Source organism: Nematostella vectensis, chromosome 11 (genome assembly GCF_932526225.1).
Source record: "Nematostella vectensis chromosome 11, jaNemVect1.1, whole genome shotgun sequence".
Lineage (NCBI taxonomy): Eukaryota > Metazoa > Cnidaria > Anthozoa > Actiniaria > Edwardsiidae > Nematostella > Nematostella vectensis.
In genome coordinates, this window is record NC_064044.1 from 6794505 (window position 1) to 6819163 (window position 24659).

The 24659-nt window shown below is 42.4% G+C and overlaps 2 protein-coding genes across 4 annotated transcripts; one reads left to right on the forward strand and one right to left on the reverse strand.

Moving 5' to 3' along the window:
• The first annotated feature begins 1377 nt into the window (after positions 1 to 1377).
• LOC5500948 lies at positions 1378 to 12123 on the forward strand. Of its 2 annotated transcripts, none has more exons than XM_048734537.1 (11): positions 1378 to 1634; positions 2073 to 2125; positions 3229 to 3334; positions 3644 to 4123; positions 4258 to 4704; positions 5296 to 5640; positions 7883 to 8441; positions 9044 to 9324; positions 9602 to 9789; positions 10052 to 10572; positions 12077 to 12123. In XM_048734537.1, exons 1-10 carry the CDS (start codon positions 1473 to 1475, stop codon positions 10131 to 10133), a joined length of 2703 nt encoding a protein of 900 aa, XP_048590494.1. In that variant the 5' UTR covers positions 1378 to 1472; the 3' UTR covers positions 10134 to 10572; positions 12077 to 12123. The 2 variants fall into 2 exon arrangements, with proteins under 2 accessions (XP_048590494.1, XP_048590493.1); XM_048734536.1 differs by lacking the exon at positions 12077 to 12123 and adding an exon at positions 10854 to 10922.
• Positions 12124 to 17957: 5834 nt separating this feature from the next.
• LOC116613086 (D-threo-3-hydroxyaspartate dehydratase) lies at positions 17958 to 24214 on the reverse strand. Of its 2 annotated transcripts, none has more exons than XM_032373702.2 (7): positions 23533 to 24214; positions 22013 to 22293; positions 21336 to 21516; positions 20222 to 20343; positions 19535 to 19727; positions 19150 to 19261; positions 17958 to 18057 (listed from the first exon to the last, which is right to left on the reverse strand). In XM_032373702.2, the coding sequence occupies exons 1-7, from the start codon at positions 23667 to 23669 to the stop codon at positions 17965 to 17967; spliced, it is 1119 nt and encodes a 372-aa protein (XP_032229593.2). In that variant the 5' UTR covers positions 23670 to 24214; the 3' UTR covers positions 17958 to 17964. The 2 variants fall into 2 exon arrangements, with proteins under 2 accessions (XP_032229593.2, XP_048590495.1); XM_048734538.1 differs by having other exon boundaries at positions 23310 to 23669.
• Positions 24215 to 24659: the final 445 nt, after the last annotated feature.

Here is a 24659-nt window from a genome sequence, read left to right on the forward strand (position 1 = left end):
GGCTCTGTAACACGTAATTTTTTCTCTTGCAATTTTTTCGCAAAAACAATTGCAAGTGGTACGTGCTGTTTCCTTACGTGTGACATCCCCTTTGCAACGTTTTTCTTTCCCTCAAACTATGCACGGAGACTAGAACGCACTCCTGCATGCTTCCCGCACCAGAAGTCACAGCGAAAACGTTATGTTCTACCTCGCTACCTTGCTATTTTTTGCGGGCCAAGTTGCGACCAAAAAGTGTACGTGTGGCAGAGTCTTTTTTAGTCTTTTTCGTCTTGTTTTCGCCAATAGTAAAAAGCTTGCTTTCACCTTTACTTAAATGGTCGTAAGAAAAGTTTGATTCTCGACATATTTAGATTTACCACTATTAAAAGAAATCAAACAGTAACATTACCACGTAATCAAGAGAGCATAAGATAAGAACACTTTGGTATTACCCGCGCGCCATGTCGATTACGAATCTTGTTATTTTTAGTAACCACCACCCCACCACTGCGCGTGAGGATTTGCTCCTTTTATTTTGTCCTGCTCCGCCGCGGGTTGCGTGTTGTTGTTTTGCCAACTCGATAGGAATGAAAAGAGATCATGTAAAATAACTCGGAAGAAGAAAACAAGTCTAACTTAATATACACACAGAAAGCTAAATCCCTGAATAGTTTGACTGTTTTGTTTGTCTGAGCGGAGAAGTCAAGTGAAGAAAGAAAAAAACCGACGAGCGATAAATTGGCTGTGATACCGGGGTTTGATTCAAATCCCAACTCCAGCTTGTTTAATAACAACATAATAATATAACATATAATAATAACGACATAAAGAAGTACAGTAATATCCCCCCTTTATTTTCTCCATTACAAAAGCTCAATGCTTCAGCTTGCTGGCTTTGATCATCACAAAAATGCATTCCCTCGCTACAAGGATAGTTTTATGAAATGTATTTTTCTTGGATTCCTTTTCAATTCACCGGAATATTCACAAAAATCAATATCATATCTAACGTCTAACTTACAAATTTCGTTTGACCATTAAGAAGATTATGAATGAGAAACCACGAGAAACCACGTTGTTTGAAGCACGAGGTTTTCTGCTCTTGATTTTAAATGAAAGTCGTTTTCGAAATCTTGCAATCCTCGAAGTACTACATCCCCTTAATAAACCGCAACTGCCCGTATCCTTGATGCTAGAATGAAATTTTCGATGGTATTTGTGCAAATAGGGTGTTTTTTTTTTTCGAATTCAAGTCACAAAACAGCGGCAAACAACAAGATGTAAACGCCAAAGCGCGGGGGTAGGGTGAGTAAAAATGCTCACGCGCAGTGGTGGGGTGGTGGTTACTAAAAATAGCCGGATTCGGAATCGACATTGCGCGCGGGTAATATCAAAGTGTCCCTCTCTTTTCTTATGCTCTCTTGACTCCTGTTTTGTAGTACTGTGTTTCTACTGTGTTATAGTTTGTCACGCGCGCGCGTGCAATTACGATGCTAACGCGCGTCACGAAAGGTTACCATAGAGACCCACCCGAACGCTTGCTCTCTATTGGTGCGGGTCGTCTAAAAATGGCGGACGCGCCGCCAAACTGCGCTCCTTCTCTGCCTGCTATCACAAAAGGATCAGCAACCAAGGTTACAAAAGGCAGAAAGGTGAGACTATTCACCTGATAAGAACGTGATTAACTTATTTCTGTGCATCCTGGATAGTAAATCTGGTCTAAAATAGATAGGGTTTTATTCAATTGCCATGGCAGTATTACAGACTGAATTAAGGCGAATTTCGTATGACATATGACATAAGCTGTCGATTTTCTTTGTCAAGGAAATAAGCATGGTTTATAGCATGATGTGCGCAAATTTAGCAAGTGTGGGGATCCCCAGTGTATTTATTTTTTCGTTTTTGTTTGTTTGTTCTATTTCTATAACTTTTTGTTTGCTATTTCATTCTTTTTTTTTTCTCAAAACAAGATGATTTTTATTGGATTTCTTTTGTCATCTAAGGCTATACATTAATTGATTTCTTAATTTATGTTTGGGAATCTGGTAAATCTGCTGATACTTATTATTGTGCGCAATTTGTTGTTGTAGAAAAAAGAATTCGATGCTGTTGAGTTCTGGTCTAGGCCAAGATTGGCGAGAACGTAAGTATGGAGGGAGATCAAGAGGATGATAAAAATGTGTGATAACAAATCTCTTTACTCTTTTTCAGAGTAAAAACCGCTATGGAATTCCCCATATCATTGAACATTGATTGTTTTAGTTCAAAGAAAGAAATTCAAGGAAAGAAAAAAAATAGTAAACAGCGGCAATATAACAACAATGCTAAAATGAGCAAACAATAACAAAAATAAATAAAACAATGATGGTATTCTATAACGACAAAGATGACAACAACAAAGTAAGAGTAGTATGGGCGAAAAAGCAGAGAGCGCAGCAACGGTAACAACAACACTAGCAAGTACATCTAGACAAGAACAACGACAACAACAACATCATACATACAGCGAAAATAATAACAGCGTTAGGAACAAAAGTTTCAATAGCAGCAACAATGAATCTATAGCAGTAGCAACAATAACTGCAACTGGCTGCGAGCATTTGTACAAGGAATTGTATGTTTAGTGTTACCTTCTTACACTAAATATTCGCGTCATTATAATTTCGCGAATTTCGCGATTTTAAAAGATTCGCGAAAATAACGTGACGCGAAAATTAGGGTGCGCAAAAATTAAGTGAGTACACAAAAGAAGCCTTTGGGGATTATTTGCCGTTTAATAAGCTTTATGGAAACACCTTGTCTATTTAGTCATCTAATGTACATATAGCACGCTAAAGGGGTGAGCTGGACTTTTATTTATAGATTTTAATAAAACCAAATTTAGCCCACGAATTGTTTTTGTTACAAATTGTGTCAGTTTTGATGATTACAGCACATTTTAATTCCACTTGTTTTGCTTGATTTTATTATATCAAAATCGCGAAATCGCGAAAATAAAGTGATCTGGTTTTTAGAAAATAGAAAAATCGCGAAAATAAAGTGTCGCAAACTTTCGCCATCTCAAAATCACGAAATTTAACGTCGCGAAAATTAAATATAATAAGGTAGATGTAGAAGTTAAAATAGGGCGTTGGGATGGGGTGGGGGGGAGACCAATGAAAAAACACATAGACAATTTCAGGTAAGCGAAGTGGCAAGCAACCCTCATTCGCTCATTTTATAAGCTGTATCTCTTTCATACTCCAGCGGTCTTAAAGCGATTAAAGGCAACGAGTTTAAGCTGCCCCTGATTGACCCAAGCAAGGGCAACACCAACCCCCAGGGGCAAACCGACAAGAAGGCTTCTACCAAGGTATGCATGGTCTAAGAAATTGTACAGATGATAATTTAGGATACAGATTGCAATGAAGGGAGAGAAGTGTAGAAGTCCGCTCGTAAAGCCTAACAGGATTGGCTGGATTACCTCATTGTTCCTTGTATTCCTGTTGTATTGTTTTGTCTCCCATTGGTTTGTCTGTGGTGCATCAATCCAATGTGATGAAATTTTCTGATAGCTTCTACATGACCCAATGAAGGGGCATGTGTGCATTGAGTTAATCGATGGGCGCTCTCTTGAGCCATGTTCAATAACACTCCATTTTCATATATTTTTATCACTAAGGATCAAAAGAAGCCAGTGCCGCCCAAGGCACCCAATGCAAGGAATGTAAGGCGACCATTTCCTGCAAAGAAGCTCTCAACGTGTGAGGCGCAACAAGGAGCAACATCGGGAGTCAGCAAGGATGTGGCCCCCGATATCAAGCGAAAGACCGGACAAGACGCCGGACAAGCTGCGCATCCCAAGAAGGCAGTGTCACCCAGTGCCGCGGTCCCGGTGTCTAAGATTCCTCGCAGGAGTCCTCTTCCCGCCATAGCAAAAGGGAAGTCTGCAATCACGGAGAATGGCGCTGCAGTCGCCCAGCAGCATGGGAACCCTGTGGCTGTCATGGAGGTCGCGGTGCAAGAGAATACCAAGATCCCTGTACCGCTGCGTGTGTTGACGCCCCCCGCGAAGGTGACTGCTTGGGTCCCCTCCCTGTGTGGGGAAGTGCGTCGAGTCGACACGCCAAGCAAGTCCGGAAAACTTGCCGCAAAAATGAAGGTAAGCTTTCTTTGTTTTTGCATTTTTTTTGGTGTTCTTCTCCCTCTTTCGTCTCCCATCTTCTTTCTTTTTTAATCGTCATTATGATTGCAGTATTCATATTTATTGATTATACTTTGTCTTTTTATCTAAAGGAGGTCAACATTCTTCCAAACAAGCTCGCCCCAAACAAGCATTCCGTTGAACAGTCCGGTGCCGTAGTGTCCGGTACCGTATTGTCCGGTACCGTTGTGTCCGGTGCCAAGGCGGAGATCCATTCCCCCGCCACTCAAGAGATTCTTGCCGATATCGAGAAAGTCTATGTGCACCTGCGCCGCCTACGCGATGCCACTTCAGCGGAGGCATCCTTCAGCAACACCGATGTCACATTACCTGACCTGTCCGATAAGGGCGTCACCCGGGCCACCCCGTCCGCCTATGTCCACCACCTGTCCGACCTCATGATGGCGTTCACGGACGACATCGAGAGAGACTTCAAGGCAGCCCAGTCGGACGGTCGCGCGATGGTCCGATGGCTTCAGCAGGACGCAAAGATCGTCAAGGCAAACTTGGAGGATGAAGTCTCCAAGAGAGATGCCGAGGTAAGGAGGGAATATCCCTAAAGTCTCCAAGAGAGATGCCGAGGTAAGGAGGGAATATCCCTGAAGTCTCCAAGAGAGATGCCGAGGTAAGGAGGGAATATCCCTAGTTCTACGCAAGAGAAGGGTGGTTCCGCCTTAAAGCCGCATTGTCACCAGTTTACTTCCGGTCGATTACCTAACAATATCCTATGATTTTTAACGAAAAACGCGAAAAATATTTCAAAATATTGAAAGCAGTGTGTCTATTGGAAGTTTCTTTGAGGATGTGATTGATAATTTAGAGCGGATGGGCTGTTAAATATCTCGGATTCTTAAAGATTCTTTTGTCTTTTAACGGTTGAGGTTTCTGTCGGACCTCTAGAAGTAAACTGGTGACAATGCGGCTTTAAAAGTGCCTAAAAATATATATCATAATATGTATTGGTGGAGGTGAGAGGCGGCATGGTTAATGGAATAATATACAGCGCCCGTCAAAACTGTAGACAGAAGAAATAAGATTATACGATCATTGGAAATACTGGCTTTTTGTTTAAAGAGGTATTTTTGAAATACGACGAGAAAATAGGCTTTATACTGGTTTCGCTTTTGTAGGTCAAATCACTCAAGGACAAAATCAAGGAGCTCCAGGCCTCCTCCGCCGAAGCCGATGAAAGGCACCAGTCTCTCCAAGCCGCAATCTCTGAGCTGACAGCAAAGGTTGAGCAGACTCATTGTGAGAAAGATGACGTCATGGTTGACCTGAAGTGTTGTCAAGACGACAGTGACGCAAAGACCAGAGAGATTGTCAACCTGAGACGGGACCTGAAGCGAAAGGAAATGGCGCAGAAAGAGCTCAAGAACGAAAACAATGTCACGTGGTTGCAGTACGACTTCATGATGATTGACAATGAGGCCTTGAAGAAAGAGGTGACGAGGCTTGAGGAACTCAACACAGAGGTAAGCACGTAAAATCATCATCATCATCATTACTATTATTATAATAGTAATGATTATTGTTGTGTTGATTATTTTGTTGTTGATGGTGCTTTTACAGATGGTAATGATGATGATGGTGCTTTTGCTGTTGTTAATTTATGATTATGATATTGTTGTTATTTTTGATGTTAATGATGCACCTAATGATATTGGCCGATGTCAGGAAAATGTTGCCATTATAATTTTAATGATGAAGATCATAACGATAATGATATTGACAATGGTGATGGCAATGATGCTAATTACTATGATGTTCTCACTGTAGTCAGCGTCGTCTTTGTCGTTTTTGTTGCACATCTGTAATGTATTTGATGGTGATAGTGATGGTGATGGTGATGGTGATGGTGATGGTGATGGTGATGGTGATGGTGATGGTGATGGTGATGGTGATGATTATGATGATGATGATGAGTGTTATGGTGATGCTGGTGATGATGATGAGTGTTATGGTGATGGTGAGGATGATGATGAGTGTTATGGTGATGGTGAGGATGATGATGAGTGTTATGGTGATGGTGAGGATGATGATGAGTGTTATGGTGATGGTGAGGATGATGATGTTATGGTGATGGTGATGGCGAGGATGATGATGAGTGTTATGGTGATGGTGAGGATGATGATGAGTGTTATGGTGATGGTTAGGATGATGATGAGTGTTATGGTGATGCTGGTGATTATGATGAGTGTTATGGTGATGGTGATGATGATGATGAGTGTTATGGTGATGGTGAGGATGCTGATGAGTGTTATGGTGATGGTGAGGATGATGATGAGTGTTATGGTGATGCTGGTGACGATGATGAGTGTTATGGTGATGCTGGTGATGATGATGAGTGTTATGGTGATGGTGAGGATGATGATGATGATGAGTGTTATGGTGATGGTGAGGATGATGATGAGTGTTATGGTGATGGTTAGGATGATGATGAGTGTTATGGTGATGCTGGTGATGATGATGAGTGTTATGGTGATGGTGAGAATGATGATGAGTGTTATGGTGGTGGTGAGGATGATGATGAGTGTTATGGTAATGTTGGTGACGATGATGAGTGTTATGGTCATGCTGGTGATGATGATGAGTGTTATGGTGATGGTGAGGATGATGATGATGAGTGTTATGGTGATGCTGGTGACGATGATGAGTGTTATGGTGATGAGTGTTACGGTGATGGTGAGGATGATGTTGATGAGTGTTATGGTGATGGTGAGGATGATGATGAGTGTTATGGTGATGGTGAGGATGATGATGAGTGTTATGGTGATGGTGAGGATGATGATGAGTGTTATGGTGATGGTGAGGATGATGATGTTATGGTGATGGTGATGGTGAGGATGATGATGATGATGAGTGTTATGGTGATGGTGAGGATGATGATGAGTGTTATGGTGATGGTGAGGATGATGATGAGTGTTATGGTGATGGTTAGGATGATGATGAGTGTTATGGTGATGCTGGTGATAATGATGAGTGTTATGGTGATGGTGAGGATGATGATGATGATGAGTGTTATGGTGATGGTGAGGATGATGATGAGTGTTATGGTGATAGTTAGGATGATGATTAGTGTTATGGTGATGCTGGTGATGATGATGAGTGTTATGGTGATGGTGAGAATGATGATGAGTGTTATGGTGATGGTGAGGATGATGATGAGTGTTATGGTGATGCTGGTGACGATGATGAGTGTTATGGTGATGCTGGTGATGATGATGAGTGTTATGGTGATGGTGAGGATGTGATGATGAGTGTTATGGTGATGCTGGTGACGATGATGAGTGTTATGGTGATGAGTGTTATGGTGATGAGTGTTATGGTGATGTTGAGGATGATGATGAGTGTTATGGTGATGGTGATGGTGAGGATGAGTGTTATGGTGATGGCGAGGATGATGATGAGTGTTATGGTGATGGTGAGGATGATGTTGATGAGTGTTATGGTGATGGTGAGGATGATGATGAGTGTTACGGTGATGCTGGTGATGATGATGAGTGTTATGGTGATGAGTGTTATGGTGATGCTGGTGACGATGGTGATGAGTGTTATGGTGATGGTGAGGATGATGATGAGTGTTATGGTGATGGTGAGGATGGTGATGAGTGTTATGGTGATGGTGAGATGAAGACGATAATTTTGATGATATGCTTCTTTTCTTCGTATATTGAAAATTATGATCTTGTGTGATCATGGTGATTATTATTATAGTCCGAGGCGAGAAACAAAGAAATGGAACTATCTGTCGAGCTTCTGCAACGACAGTTAGCCGAGCAGACGAAATCAACCGAGGACCGTCCAAAAGGTGACGGCGAGAACATTGTGGAAAACGCCGAAGCCAATACCACCATCGCCGCTACTTCTGCTGAGGAAAAGGCCAACGAAGACCTTAAGATCAAGTGTCTCGAGCAAGCACTCCTGGAGCGAAACGAATCCATCGCTGAGCTGGAGAAAAACATTGAGCAGATGAGGACTGAACGAGACAGCGCGATTCTCCAGAGCCAGGGAGAGCAACTCGAGAACCTCCAAAATGCTAAGAGGATCAAGAAACTCGAAGAAGACTTGAAGAAGAAGACTTGTGATGGGGTACATGTGCACCGGAAAGCTGTCGCTGCGACCGTGGAAGAACCTCGAGGGAAGAGCCTCCGAGACGGCGGATCCAACAGCTGTGAGCGCCTACTGAAGGAGGCTCAAGTTATGGCTGATGCTCTCCGGAAAACGGACGGTCTAGATAGCGAAAAAGATCTAAAGAAACAGCTAAGCCTTAAAGGTAATGAGCTCTTGCATCGGAAGATGATCTATATTCAGGTACATTCAGCCTGCGAAGTGACATTATTTGCTTTTAAGATAGATTTACTGTTACCGTTATCATTGTGTAGAGGTATGACCCCCCACCCCACCCCTCTGGAATTTCCAACCCCCTGGAAAAAGATAAATACAGTAACTGTTAGGGAAAAAGGGCATTTACCTCCCCCCCTCCCCTCTGGAAATTCCTGGGCGTCTGAACTCCCCACCCCCCGGAATGTCCAATTCCCTCAATGGGAGGGGGGGTATGGATATTTTCTGGAACTACACATTATGGAATTCGAGCAGTCTTTAACTTTAACCGCTGGGTAACTTTTATTCAGGCTTTGTGCAACCGAATCACGCAAATCGGATAACTTTTATCCGCTGGATAAGCATTTAACCGGTGGATAAGACTTATCCAGGCTTTGTGCAACCGGCCCCTGGAAAACATTTGCCGTTATCTCTATATCAAATAATCCATCTTCATAGAAGAATGGATAATACATGTAAACCAGGGTTATCTTTTGGCGCCTTTTTGAAAACTGTGTTCGACTGCAGTTATTTATTTTGTTTTGCCGATTTCAGTGAATCGTACTCCTTCCACCATCAAAGAGGAGGAAGGTGCAGAGGCAAAATTTGACTCTAAAGACAACGAACAAGTCCCCGCCGACCCCGTCCTAGAGCAAGAACGCCAGCGTATTGTGAGTTCCGCTGTGCGCCGCCTTAACGGCAAACCATCAGCCGCCAAACGACGAAGGCGACGCCGGAAACACGTGGATCTAGAAGCTGAGGTCAGCGGTCTACGGCAAGAGGTCGAGGAAAACGCGGATGAGTCAGCATTCGGCAAAACGACGAGGAACGTCCCGGTGAGTGGATTTGAAGTGTTGATTTGAACGTGTTGTTCCCAACAACAGGCTAAAGAAAAGGTGACCTTTAAAGGAGGGGTGATGGGGGACCGAAGTAGAGTATTTCATTCATTTTAACTACAAACATGCTAGGGAGGTTAAGCAGCCTGCAACCCCTAAAAAGATCAGAAGTGGGCATTATTCTCTCAATGTGACGGGGGGATCAGATTCAGATCATGGATGCGCACACAACATGCCGTCCTGCTTGATGTAGGTTGAGAATGTGTCTTTATTCCAGGCTTACAAGCGTCACGTGCCATCCAAGGGAGCCGTGCAGATGACTGGCATCCAAGAGGGCGAAGAAGACGAGAAAACAAAACACGACGCCAAGACCGAGACTCCCATGGAAGACGTCCCGGTCGAGCGAGAAACGCCTGGGACATCAGCACCGGGAGTGACGTCATCAAAGGAGCAGAGCACCAGAAGGTAAGCGCGTTTTGGGTTTGCTGTGTACCGTGTATGGGACCACGTAGATTCAAACGTCGTGGAGATTGGAAGATGGTCATACTTTTATCTTCCAAATCAAATTAGTTTACTATACAATAATTTGAAGGAATTTTGAATAGTGTTTTCATTGTCATGATGATGTCATTGTTGTTGCTATTTCTATTATCCGGTTATGGTTTCCCAAAAAAAAGCCGTTTTGCTGTACTCTTTTTCGTGACATACTTTTGTGTGTGATTTTCAGCCCATCCGACTCTCGCTTTGGTAGGTTCAGCTCCAAGAAGCTTCTGATGATGTTCAAGCCCCGCAAGAGCAAGGGGGACTGAATATCATGTTGGGGGTAGGGGAAGGGGATTTTAAACATATTTTACTTACGACCGAACAACTAAGAAAACGCCTGAAACATGTTGATCAAGAGGCTGCGATCAGTTGTTTTACGGCAAAGTCGGGGAAACATGAATGAATCAGCATTACGTGAACGGAGTGAATCATACTCCTTCCACCATCAAAGAGGAGGAAGGTGCAGAGGCAAAATCTGACTCTAAAGACAACGAACAAGTCCCCGCCGACCCCGTCCTAGAGCAAGAACGCCAGCGTATGGTGAGTTCCGCTGTGCGCCGCCTTAACGGCAAACCATCAGCCGCCAAACGACGAAGGCGACGCCGGAAACACGTGGATCTAGAAGCTGAGGTCAGCGGTCTACGGCAAGAGGTCGAGGAAAACGCGGACGAGTCAGCATTCGGCAAAACGACGAGGAACGTCCCGGTGAGTGGATTTGAAGTGTGGATTTGAACGTGTAGTTCCCATATACATCAGGCTAACAAAAAAGGTGGTCTTTTAAGGAGGGGTGATGGGGGACCGAAGTAGAGTATTTCATTAATTTTAACTACAAACATGCTAGGGAGGTTAAGCAGCCTGCAACCCCTAAAAAGATCAGAAGTGGGCATTATTCTCTCAATGTGACGGGGGGATCAGATTCAGATTATGGATGCGCACACAACATGCCGTCCTGCTTGATGTAGGTTGAGAATGTGTCTTTATTCCAGGCTTACAAGCGTCACGTGCCATCCAAGGGAGCCGTACAGATGACTGGCATCCAAGAGGGCGAAGAAGACGAGAAAATAAAACACGACGCCAAGACCGAGACTCCCATGGAAGACGTCCCGGTCGAGCGAGGAACGCCTGGGACATCAGCACCGGAAGTAACGTCATCAGAGGAGCAGAGCACCAGAAGGTAAGCGCGTTTTGGGTTTCCTGTGTATCGAAACACGTAGATTCAAACGTCGTGGGGGACTTAATGATGGTTTTGCTATTATATTCTCAAACAAATTAGGGGGAATTGCCGATATCGTTTTCATTGTCATGATGATGTCAATGTTGCTGCTATTGCTATTATCTGGTTATGGTTTCCCCAAAAAAGCCGTTTTGCTGTACTCTTTTTCATGACATACTTTTGTGTGTGATTTTCAGCCAATCCGACTCCCGCTTTAGTCGGTTCAGCTCCAAGAAGCTTCTGATGATGTTCAAGCCCCGCAAGAGCAGGGGGGACTGAATATCATGTCGGGGGAGGGGGTAGGTGATTTTTAAACATATTTTACGACCGAACAACGAAGAAAACGCCTGAAACATGTTGATCAAGAGGCTGCGATCAGTTGTTTTACGGCAAAGTCGGGGAAACATGAATGAATCAGCATTACGTGAACGGAGTGAATCGTACTCCTTCCACCATCAAAGAGGAGGAAGGTGCAGAGGCAAAATCTGACTCTAAAGACAACGAACAAGTCCCCGCCGACCCCGTCCTAGAGCAAGAACGCCAGCGTATGGTGGGTTCCGCTGTGCGCCGCCTTAACGGCAAACCATCAGCCGCCAAACGACGAAGGCGACGCCGGAAACACGTGGATCTAGAAGCTGAGGTCCGTGGTCTACGGCAAGAGGTCGAGGAAAACGCGGATGAGTCAGCATTCGGCAAAACGACGAGGAAAGTCCCGGTGAGTGGATTTGAAGTGTGGATTTGAACGTGTAGTTCCCATATACATCAGGCTAACAAAAAAGGTGGCCTTTTAAGGAGGGGTAATGGGGGACCGAAGTAGAGTATTTCATTCATTTTAACTACAAACATGCTAGGGAGGTTTAGAAGCCTGCAACCCCTAAAAAGATCAGAAGTGGGCATTATTCTCTCAATGTGACGGGGGGATCAGATTCAGATCATGGATGCGCACACAACATGCCGTCCTGCTTGGTGTAGGTTGATAATGTGTCTTTATTCCAGGCTTACAAGCGTCACGTGCCATCCAAGGGAGCCGTGCAGATGACTGGAGGAACGCCTGGGACATCAGCACCGGAAGTAACGTCATCAGAGGAGCAGAGCACCAGAAGGTAAGCGCGTTTTGGGTTTGCTGTGTACCGTGTATGGGACCACGTAGATTCAAACGTCGTGGAGATTGGAAGATGGTTATACTATTATTTTTTCAAATCAAATTAGTTTGCTGCACAATAATTTGAGGGAAGTTTGAATAGTGTTTTCATTGTCATGATGATGTCATTGTTGTTGCTATTGCTATTATCCGGTTATGGTTTCCCCAAAAAAGCCGTTTTGCTGTACTCTTTTTCGTGACATACTTTTGTGTGTGATTTTCAGCCAATCCGACTCTCGCTTTGGTCGGTTCAGCTCCAAGAAGCTTCTGATGATGTTCAAGCCCCGCAAGAGCAGGGGGGGACTGAATATCATGTCGGGGGAGGGGGTAGGGGATTTTTAAACATATTTTACTTACGACCGAACAACGAAGAAAACGCCTGAAACATGTTGATCAAGAGCCTGTGATTAGTGGTTTTACGGCACGGTCGAGGAAAACAGAAATGAATCAGCATTAAGTAACTGTGAATAAACGGAGTGAATCATACTCCTACCATCAAAGAGGAAGGCATTTCTGAGAAGAAATCTGACTTTAAAGACAAAGAACAAGTTCCCGCTGACCCCGTTCTAGAGCAAGAACGCCCTCGTATGATCAGTTCCGGTGTGCGCCGCCTTAACGGCAAACTTACAGCCGCCAAACGAAGAAGCCGACGCCGGAAACACGTGGATCTAGAAGCTGAGGTCAGCGGTCTACGGCAAGAGGTCGAGGAAAACGCGGATGAGTCAGCATTCGGCAAAACGACGAGGAACGTTCGGTGAGTGTATTTGAAAGTGTGGGTTCCAACGTGTGTTTAGTATAAACCCCAGGCTAACAAGCAGAGCTTGTATTTCTAACTGTAAAACTGTTGCAATCTTTGTTGTTTGACTTTTCAGGATTTTAAAAGAATTTTAAAAAATCGTTCTAAAATTGTATGCGTATTCGCTTAGATAAATCTTATCAAGAAATTGAAACTAATTAAGCCATGCTGCAGGATCCAGCGCTTTTTTTTCTCGGTAACAAAAGGGGTTGGGAGCGTTCTCAAAATACGCTAGATCTTCGAGCATGCAATTAAGCGCTCGCCATGTTTTATACTCAAAATTGGGGCTTGTGATGTGTACGTTGAAAAAGAGTCTTTGTTCCAGGCTATGACGTCACGTGCCATCCAAGGGAGTCGTGTAGACAATCGGCATCCAATAGCGCGAACAAGACGAGAAAACAAGACGGTGCCGGCGTCAAGACCGAGACTCCCATGGGAGACGTCCCGGTCGGGCGAGAAACGACTGGAACATCAGCACCGAAAGTGACGAAATCAGAGGAGCAGAGCACCAGAAGGTAAGGGTGTTTTATGTTTGCTGTGTACCGTGTATGGGAGCACGTAGATTCAAACGTCGTAAGCACTGGAAGATGGTTATGCTATTACCTTCCAAATCAAATTAGGGTGCTGTACAATAATTTGAGGGAATTATTAGCGTTTTCATTTCCCTGAAGATGTCAATGATGTCACTTTCGCTATTATGTGGCTATGGTTTCCCAAAGGTCATTTTCCTATTTTTTTCCCCCTGACATGTTGTGATTTTTTTCCAGCCAATCCGATTCTTGCTTTGGTCGGTTCAGCTCCAAGAAGATTTTGATGATGTTCAAGCCCCGCAAGAGCAAGGGGGACTGAATATCATTGTCGGGAGAAGGGAAGGGGATTTTTGTAATTACTTTTACTTACGACCAAACAACGAAAAAAACGCTGGAAACATGTTTATCAAGAGGCTGTTATGAGTGGTTTTACGGCACGGTCGAGGGAAGCATGCATGAATCAGCATTTAGTGAACCGAGTGAATCATACTCCTTCCACCATCAAAAAGGAGGACGGTGCTGAGGAGAAATCTGACTCTTAAGACAACGAACAAGTCCCCGCCGACCCCGTCCTAGAGCAGAACGTATGGTCAGTTCCGCTATGCGCCGCCTTAACAGTAAATCATCAGCCGCCAAACGACGAAGGCGACGCCGGAAACACGTGGATCTAGAGGCTGAGGTCAGCGGTCTACGGCAAGAGGTCGTTGAAACGCGCAAAACTTACGCAAAACGACGAAAAACGTCCAGGTAAAAGATGTGAAAGAATAGAGCGGAGAATGCATCTTAAAAAGGAGGGACTGGTCCCCCGAAATTTTGATGTGCTCGCATACTCGCGCAATTTTTTTCCGCCGTGCTCGCATACTTGCGCAATTTTTTCGGCCTAAAAATGCTCGGTCTCGCATAAAAAAAAAAAACGGGGTGCTCGCAAGTGCTCGCAAAAGACCATTCGGGGAATGATGCCATATCATGATAACTAACACTCGCGGTTATCAATAAAATTATTTCCCAAAAAAATCTTTAGGTAATCGTTACCTCTGGAGGACTATAGTTTAAGACATTTGTTATATATTTTTTTTCCTTTTAGAGAGCAAGATAAAGCCAAGCCGATGACTCAGGCTTCATCCAGATGCTTCAGCCCTTCGCTTACCCTAATACAAAAGACGATACAGTACTAAAACCATAGAGAAAATCCTTTGTGTGATACCTTTTGTCCAAAAAACTCGACAAGGAGAGTCGGCATATATTCTTATAGTTTTATCAAAACCAAAATAATCGATTTGTTTTCTACTTTCTTACCACTTCAAGCGCCTGGAAAGGCGAAAGTTTGGTACCTTGTGAACCCTGATAAAATCCAAACGCATTCAGATATCGATTTCTAATCTTTTTTTCAATAACAACTATAATCCGTTCTCAACACTACAAAGTATTTAAATTCAAGATATGTTAGACCTTCCTACGAATATTTAGAATCAATTTTTGGGTTTTCAGTACTGTCACCGTGCAAGCAAACTGTAGCGTGCTTCCAGATTGAATCACCAAGTGTTTACGTGTCTTAATTAAAAAAAAAAAAGATTTTATTTTTGTTAATAAAATGGAAGAAATCCCGAACAAACGTTTGCTTCTTCGTATAGTCTTCAAGGCAAAGCCACTAATACTATGATACTGAGTGTCCTTCAGCCCGCGTTTCTTTTAATCATTTTATCCAATCTCATTAGGACCAGACATTTGGTATCCCACGGACCGGTAACGAAAATACAAAAAAAACATCTCGAACACTCTCTAGAAAAAAAAATCAACCACAAAAAAAAGGTATAGCGATATTATTCAGCGAAAACAATCGAGCAAACGAACTGGCGGCAAAAAAAAAAAATCGAATTAGAAAACAAATATTTATATCTTCCAGTCCATTAAATGACCGCGTTCCTTACGCTTTCACTTATTTTTTGAACCTCTCTGCGACTGCAAACTTGAATCTAGCGAGCTCACCGTAAAAAAAAAATGTCTTCTTTACAGGGTAATTGAAGGGCCCAACCTTTGGCAAATATTTAAAAAAAAAATTCGAATGGAATAACTTTAACGTGCGCTACAGTGGCCACCTGTACCAAGCGGTTTTAAGAATCTCGTTAGCTTGGGTTTGAAATTGAAATAAACTTTATAACTATGAACTTTAGAACTAAAAGGATCCTATCCAGTTTTGAATTGACAAAAGTTTCAAGGTTGCCACGGTAGCGCGCATCGTATCAGATAAAACGATACTCGCATCCTTATTGGTTTACTACACAAACACGTCAAAGTGGTCACGCTAGCGCGCGTCGTATCAGATAGCCCGTTTGTCGCATCCTTATTGGCTTACTTCGTCAAGGTAGTCACGGTAGCGCGCGTCCTATTAGATATTACGTTTCTCTCGACCTTATTGGCTTACTTCACAAAACAGTCAAGGTGGCCACGGTAGCGCGCGTCCTATTAGATATTACGTTTCTCGCATCCTTATTGGCTTACTTCACAAAACTGTCAAGGTGGCCACAGTAGCGCGCGTCGTATCAGATAGCACGTTTCTCACATCCTTATTGGATTACTTCACAAAACTGTCAAGGTGGCCACGCTAGCGCGCGTCGTGTCAGATAACACGTTTCTCGCATCCTTATTGGGTTACTTCACAAAACTGTCAAGGTGGCCACGCTAGCGCGCGTCGTGTCAGATAGCACGTTTTTCGCATCCTTATTGGGTTACTTCACAAAACTGTTAAGGTGGCCACGGTAGCGCGCGTCGTATCAGATAGTACGTTTCTCGCATCCTTATTGGATTACTTCACAAGATTTTCATGGTGGCCACGGTGGCGCGCAACGTATCGGATAGTACGTTTCTCGCATCCTTATTGGCTTACTTCACAAAACTGTTAAGGTGGCCACAGTAGCGCGCGTCGTATCAGATAGCACGTTTTTCGCATCCTTATTGGGTTACTTCACAAAACTGTTAAGGTGGCCACGGTAGCGCGCGTCGTATCAGATAGTACGTTTCTCGCATCCTTATTGGATTACTTCACAAGATTTTCATGGTGGCCACGGTGGCGCGCAACGTATCGGATAGTACGTTTTTCGCATCCTTATTGGGTTACTTCACAAAACTGTTAAGGTGGTCACGGTAGCGCGCGTCGTATCAGATAGTACGTTTCTCGCATCCTTATTGGATTACTTCACAAAACTGTTAAGGTGGTCACGGTAGCGCGCGTCGTATCAGATAGTACGTTTCTCGCATCCTTATTGGATTACTTCACAAAACTGTTAAGGTGGCCACAGTAGCGCGCGTCGTATCAGATAGCACGTTTTTCGCATCCTTATTGGGTTACTTCACAAAACTGTTAAGGTGGCCACGGTAGCGCGCGTCGTATCAGATAGTACGTTTCTCGCATCCTTATTGGATTACTTCACAAGATTTTCATGGTGGCCACGGTGGCGCGCAACGTATCGGATAGTACGTTTCTCGCATCCTTATTGGCTTACTTCACAAAACTGTTAAGGTGGCCACAGTAGCGCGCGTCGTATCAGATAGCACGTTTTTCGCATCCTTATTGGGTTACTTCACAAAACTGTTAAGGTGGCCACGGTAGCGCGCGTCGTATCAGATAGTACGTTTCTCGCATCCTTATTGGATTACTTCACAAGATTTTCATGGTGGCCACGGTGGCGCGCAACGTATCGGATAGTACGTTTCTCGCATCCTTATTGGCTTACTTCACAAAACTGTTAAGGTGGCCTCGGTAGCGTGCCTCGTACTGTAAGACTCTCATTAGTTTTGACACATTTTTTTGGTATCTTGCATTTTACAATAATAACCTATCTATACTATTAAAAGCGCTACGTCTGTTCAACGAACATTTTTGATTGGTCGACAGCATGACGTCATCAGCCTGCACTAGCTTTCAAATAATTTTTCTGTTCTGGTATATGATTATACACCTAATTTAAAAAAAAAAATCACCACGATGGTTCATGAGTAGCGTTCAAACAACCGAATTCTTGTATCTGAAAGTCATGTGAATGATCACAATAACATAAACAATAAATCTACAGCTTTTGAAACCTGGATTTGTATTTTGTTTACGCTTATTCCTTATTTACTTGATACCCATGAAGCACTACGGGTTACGATTCACAGATTCTCCGAGTGCAACCTTATTTGAAATAGGTGTATTAATTTCAGCGCAAACTGCGCCAGCACTTGCCAGCATTGCTGGCGAATTTTCGCTTGACTGACTACAGGAAATGTCAAAATAAGAAATGGACTTTCTGACATTTCCTTTGTCATGTGGTCTGTCGAGCAAGAATTCGCCAGCAATGCTGGCAGGTGCTGGCGCAATTTGCACGGGGGCTTAACAGTTCTAAAAACTATCATCTCTGCGACACGATTCCCTTTTACTCTACCAGCCTTGGTGGTGAGGTATCCACTCGTCCACAATCTTCCCATTCTCTCGGATGAAGTATTTGTGGTGCATATAAGCAGTCGCACATGCCTTGCAAGGGAAAATGATAATTAATAACCTCAAGGAAAGCAATTGTGTCCATTTTAAACTGCCCAAGCAATACTGAGTAACACCCCATCGGCTATCGCAATCAATTCTGCCGAGACAGACAGAAACATACAATGAAAAGAATCTGTCTCGCTAGTGTCACGCATGAACTGTTTTGGAAAGATTTTGAAAAGGGGTTTCCTGCGGCTATTTTGCTCAATCACTTGGATTTCAATGTTTCGGGAGTGAGTGGATACTTTCCAACTTTTCCTCCACTCAACAACACAACAATTCAAAAAAGGCCCTGTGTATTTTTAATCTGTAGCCAGCGCCCTGCAAGCAGTAATCACCACTAAATCTCGTACCTTAAACCCGCCAAAATGTCGAGTGCGATATTACACCCAGAGAGACATTGCAGCGCACGCGAAATCTTGTAGCAGCGACAAAGAAAAGTTTCTCGGATGCATGTTTTTATAAGAACGTCTACTTTTCAGTTGAGGCTGGTCCGTTCTTATTTTTGGGACATTTTAAGGCTGAATATGTTCTTAACGATGTGCTTGAATTTATATGTACATACGAATATAATACCCAATGAATTATTAGAAAGAGAATTACACTAATGATCAATAATAAGGTTGTTACTATGAGAACAATTAGATTTTGTATTTTCGAACGCATCAGGACTAAAAAAAGTATTTTTTTCTGCTTTTCTGAGCCTTGGCATGTTCTTAGCATGTTCTTAAAATTTGGTGAAATCTCAGGCTGGACGTTCTTATATAAAAAATATTTTTCTAATAAAAAAAAGAGTGTAGTTGAGAAACGTTTTCGTGTCACGCTCTACAAAATTTCTCGCGCACTACATGTTTTCGGTGGTGGCTAAACTAAGAAACATTTAGGAGACATGTCGCACGTACACGTCTTTCTCGACATGGCGCCTAGTTTAGCCAGGCCCTTCGCATTAACTTAGCTATTTTCTTTCTCGAAAAAGAAGCAATTCCATTTTGCTCTTACCGCCTTCAAGGCTAAGATTATCTACCCCTATAAATATTTACGTCGGGTACTTTACCGTTATTACTTATTATCACGATTACTTACGTGATAAGGAATTATTTCCAAAAATGAGCCAATTGGATATTTCTCAAAGTCAAGAGCTTCACTCTCATTGCTTGACCGAACAGTGGCAATCTCCTGAGTCATGGCAACCAACCTGAAAGGTCACCAGGGTGACAAGCTTGAATTAATAAAACGTAAAAAAATAGAAAATATTGGCTATGTATCATACCTTTTGTAATTCTAGAAGTTGACAATAAAACATGCCGTGGTAAATAGAGTATTATTGCAAAACGTTTTATGTCTTAATTGTATTAATATTGATAACATAATGACATGGACAAAATACACAATATTTTAAATAGTAAACACATTTAAAATAATTATCCCGAGAAAACACTCCTAGTGTTTTAAATAGTACAAAACTTACTTGAGCTCTGGATGGCCATCAACTAGACAAAAGTCATTCTGTGGCAGCCGTCGCATACCATCATGACTAATGCCAGTAAACCCACAGTCTATCAGGAAGTGACCTTTTAAGGGATAGTGACCGATCACTCGTGTCAGAACTCGCACACAAATATCGCTCAACTTGCATGAGCCAATGCACATTTGTTGGTAATCTGGAAAACAGCACAAAAAATAGTGCACGAAACAAAAACACCAATGAGGTTGGTAGAGTCCTTTTGGGCCCTCTAGTTATTTGACTACTCGTACAATCTTTCAGCACTATTAGAAAATTGGGCTAGACTACACCATTTACTCTTGCCATTTACTTGTGCCATTTAACACACAATTGAGTTGACACAGCAGATTAAGGTACTGAAGTCAGACTTTTACTGGCAAAGGGAACAGATAAGAAAACCAAAGTGGACTTAGCTTGTGTGTCAGGCCAATTTTTCATCCCTTATGAGTTTGTTTAAAAGTCCGAAGTGGACTTGGAGAAGGACGAAAATGGGACCCTATTTTCTTTAATTCCTTCTCCGCTTGTGTCTCCTTTTACACTGGTGGTAAGCATCTTACATAGCTGCTTTCCTTTTTTAGTGAAAATAGGATTTTTAAATTCAAACAAGATGTTATTAACAAAGATATAATTATTTTAGATCTTGCAACTCACCATAGAATACGTAATTTCCAGGATGGAACTCTGTCAAGCCTTGGTAATCTGATATTGGTACTGAGCAATTTGGTGTAGAGCCAATACCAGTTATTTTACATTGTATCCCTTCTGCACTTAACCTATGAAAGCAGATAACCTTCAAGTTACAGGTCTTTGTACAAGTTACAGGTCTTTGTACAAGTTACAGGTCTTTGTACAAGTTACAGGTCTTTGTACAAGTTACAAGTCTTTGTACAAGTTACAGGTCTTTGTACAAGTTACAGGTCTTTGTACAAGTTACAGCTCTTTGTACAAGTTATAGGTCTTTGTACAAGTTACAGGTCTTTGTAAAAGTTACAGGTCAAGGAATGTATGGGGGAATTTATATGGAAGCGAAAATAATACTTTATCCTGAAAAATAAAACTTTTAGACCATGTAATATTGTGTTTGAGTTTTCCTTTATTTCAATTTTGCCAATAGAACGTCAGCAGAGCGAGTTTAAAGCCCACTACAAATTGTGTTCCTTACAATATTACATGGTCTAAAAATTTATTTTTCACATTATAAAGTATTTTTTTCGCGAATATATAAATTCCCCCATACAAGACAGAGGAAAAAAATGGCATGAAATTTTCCAATTCTCAATATATAAGCTCAAGATTCAGCATACAAGGAGTTCCTCTGACCAAAAGCTTAATTCCAAATTTTAAAGAAATTTTGAAGATTTGAAATTTAGATATAAGCGAGCAAAGTTGGCTTAATTTCTGATCAGAGCCCAACTTCTCCCTAAAAACGAGGAAAATTCATAATTTGAACATTTGAAAATTACACTTCAAGCCTCATATCTCGAAGACGAATCCATTAGAAAAAAATACTTTTTGATATGTTGGTTTACATAACATAAAGAACCTCTATACAAAAATTCAAGCTACCACCTTAGACCTTATTTTGGGAAAACTTGCCATTTTTTTGCTCCGTCCCATACAATCCTTTATAAACCACTGACAGTAGCCTTGGGCTGCCTGTGGGCAAAGACACACAAACAGGCAAAGAAAGACATTAAAAACATTAGAATGAACTGACAGGCAGACAAATGGAGAGAAAGACGAATTATGGCAGACTACAGCATACCTGTTTCTGACATTTATCATCCTGTCTAATGTAATCTGACCACTGTGTTTTATGGCCTGTTCTCCCTGTACATAATATGAATTCCCACAATGTGTGTAGAGTCCACAAAATGTCACATTTGCCTCATTTGCAATGGCTTTGGCTAGTGAAATCAGCTCTCGGTCATCATACATAATGCCCTCTACAAAAAGAACACCACAATAGCATAACTTAGTATACTTAGTTTTGTCAACCAAATGTTACAAAAAAATTCAGATGATGTTTGGGAGTGTACAATTCAATAACTCATACCTGCAAAACCTCCCAATTTTTGCAGGAGACTCCCAGTCTTTATTTCCCCTTTATTTCCCAGTACAATTCATCAATAATTTCTTATACAGTTTTTGTATTTAAAGCACAACCTTCCAGTTTTTAGCTTACAAGGTTGGCAAATATGCTGTTAAACTGCACTTACATCCGAAGAAAAAGAACTATAAATTTCAAATGAATGAGATCCCCCAGTCTTTGGTTCCCTGGGGTTAATAAAAACATGGGATACATAATCTCTATTATGAACTCTGTACTATGAATGGTAAAATATGTAATGTAAGAGTATAAAATTCAGGGCCAGGTATTTTTGGGTTTGTCATGTTCTGAACTTGCCCCCACCCCTTTCAACCCAGACTCTAGGCAAATACCTCTGTTACTTCTGGCATCAACAGCAAGTAGCACTTCCCACTTTTTCCCATCAGCCAGTTTGTAGCTGCCAAGAGCTTTAAGAGTTGGGTAACTGTCCACAAACACATAGAAGTGTTTAAGCTTTCTAGTGAGTTCTGAGGCTTGTGGAAGTTTGTCTGTCGTGATAAGATAACCATAAGTTATATCGTGATAGCCACCTGCTGCATAGAATTCTGCTTCTGAAAGAGTGGAAACAACTATGCCCATATTGCCACCATCTGTCATGTATCTTGCTGCCTCTCTGATAAGAGAAAACAATCCATATTTCATCATTACACCTTTAGAAATACATACTTTGATTTAAATAGGTAGATTTTCTGGCTTGAAGGGAAAATCTGTTAGACCTCAAGTAAATAATTTTAAAATGTAGAAGTGATATGAACCTTTTTATAGCAATACTTATAATACATAATCATTTTTGGTCCTTAACCAACTTAAATTGTATGAGAAATCATCTGAATTGGAATATTTTCTCAAGATGATAATGCAATTTTTCCTATTCTCATTTGTTTCCTCCCCCCTTATCCCTATTCCCCATTCTTATTTCTTTAATATTTCCTAAAAACATGTCTTCAAAGGCAGTATCTTAGTATAAAGTCTGGTTTCCATATGATTGCACTTGATCGCACATAATGGCAGCTACTTGAACATTCAACCAAAACAGATCGAAGTTGTTTCCATATGATTGCACACAACCACACTTAATGGCACTCAGACGCACTTGATAACACATGATTGCACTTATCCTGGGTGAGTTACCCCAACCCCAGCAACCCATCCCCCCCCTCCCTTCACCATTCAGGTGATTTACACATACCTGACCCCTTCTCCCGCTCTCCGCATTGAGCACCAGATCTCCCTCTTTTTTTACCATTTCTATGCTTCCGAAAAAATTTTCTATAGAAAATCAACATTTTGCCTATTTCCTTTTTAAATAATTAAAACAATATTCCGCTTGCATACCACAATTTATCTAATACCTTTGTAAGATCTAAGTGGATTCGTGCGAGAGAGCTTTCTGTACGGCAAATGCCTGCGAGGGTATACCCACCCCTCCCAAAAATGAACATACCCCACCCCTCCCCCTGAAAGAATCTCAAGCACTGAGATTTTTTTGGGTTGACAGGTATGTTAACAGGATACCCTTTGTATCAGAATACACAGCACCAAAATGTTGTTTGAGTTTACGTGAAAAGTCATCATACACAATAGCGAAATTTGTCCGAAAGGACACGTGATTACCAAAGGGATATTTACAAAGTCTTGTGTGTTTTCATGTGTGGACGACACGTGATTACCAAAGGGATACTTACAAAGTCTTGTGTGTTTTCATGTGTGGACGACACGTGATTACCAAGGGATACTTACAAAGTCTTGTGTGTTTTCATGTGTGGACGACACGTGATTACCAAAGGGATACTTACAAAGTCTTGTGTGTTTTCATGTGTGGACGACACGTGATTACCTAAGGGATACTTACAAAGTCTTGTGTGTTTTCATGTGTGGACGTAAGGTGATTCCCAACATCCTACAGCGGTCGATCATTGCAGCACAGTTTTTCTTGAGTTGTGTGATATCAACTAGAAAGGCAGGGGTTCTTAGCTGCTGTAAATCCATCCTTAGGCGAAAAAGCTTCGTCCGACGACGACAAAAGACGAAAGATAATATATCAATCGGAAATGCGATTTCTCTAGGCAGGAGGCTTTGCTACCTAGCCATCTATCTATGAGAGGCGGAATTGGAAACGGGTTTTGCAGACGTACATAGCCCTCCCCCTCTAGGGCCCCCGAATGGTCCCCCGAAATTTCGATGTGCTCGCAGTTTTCGGCTAATGCTCGCATGCTCGCGCAATTTTTTCCGCCATGCTAGATTTATTTAAAATCTGAAAATGCTCGGTCTTGCATAAAATACGGGGTGCTCGCAAGCTCGCCAAAGACCATTCGAGGTACCTTCCTCTTGATCTTTTCCTATCGAAGATATACAGGCCTTCGTATCCAAGAATCTTAGATAGCGCCTGCATATGGCCGAGGATCGAACGTCCTCACATGTAATGAAATGAAAATATAAGAAAGACCATAGTGTTCCAGACACTCGGCATCCACGGGAACCCAGGGCGTACTGAGCGAAAACGAGCGCTGAGCGTAACGACGCGCGCTCGTCAGCTTCCGGCTCGCACTCGTTACGCTCAGCGCTCGCTTCCGCTCAGTCCGCCCTGGGTCCCCGAGGATGGACACTCGGCTAAGATTTCGGTCCCAGCACACCTATCTAGCGAACTGTATAACACAAAGGTGCCAGAGTCATCCGCGCATTAATGGGGAGGCAATAATCAGGTTCAGAGCAGTTTTTCACGTATGGCCGCCTTTAGTCGCACACGTGCATATAACATCTATTTTGTAACCAAAAAGAAAATTGTGATCTCTCGATAACACTCTAACTTATTATCGAGTTATTAGGAGTTTCACTGATGCCTACGGCAAAGTCCAAGACGAGTAGTAACAGGGCCGTAAAAGGATGTGGAGCACTGGGAGCACTTGCCCCTCCCCCCCCCCCCCCCCCCCCCCCGATAAAATATAAGGAAATTACCAGTAGGGGCGTGGCTGTGCACCC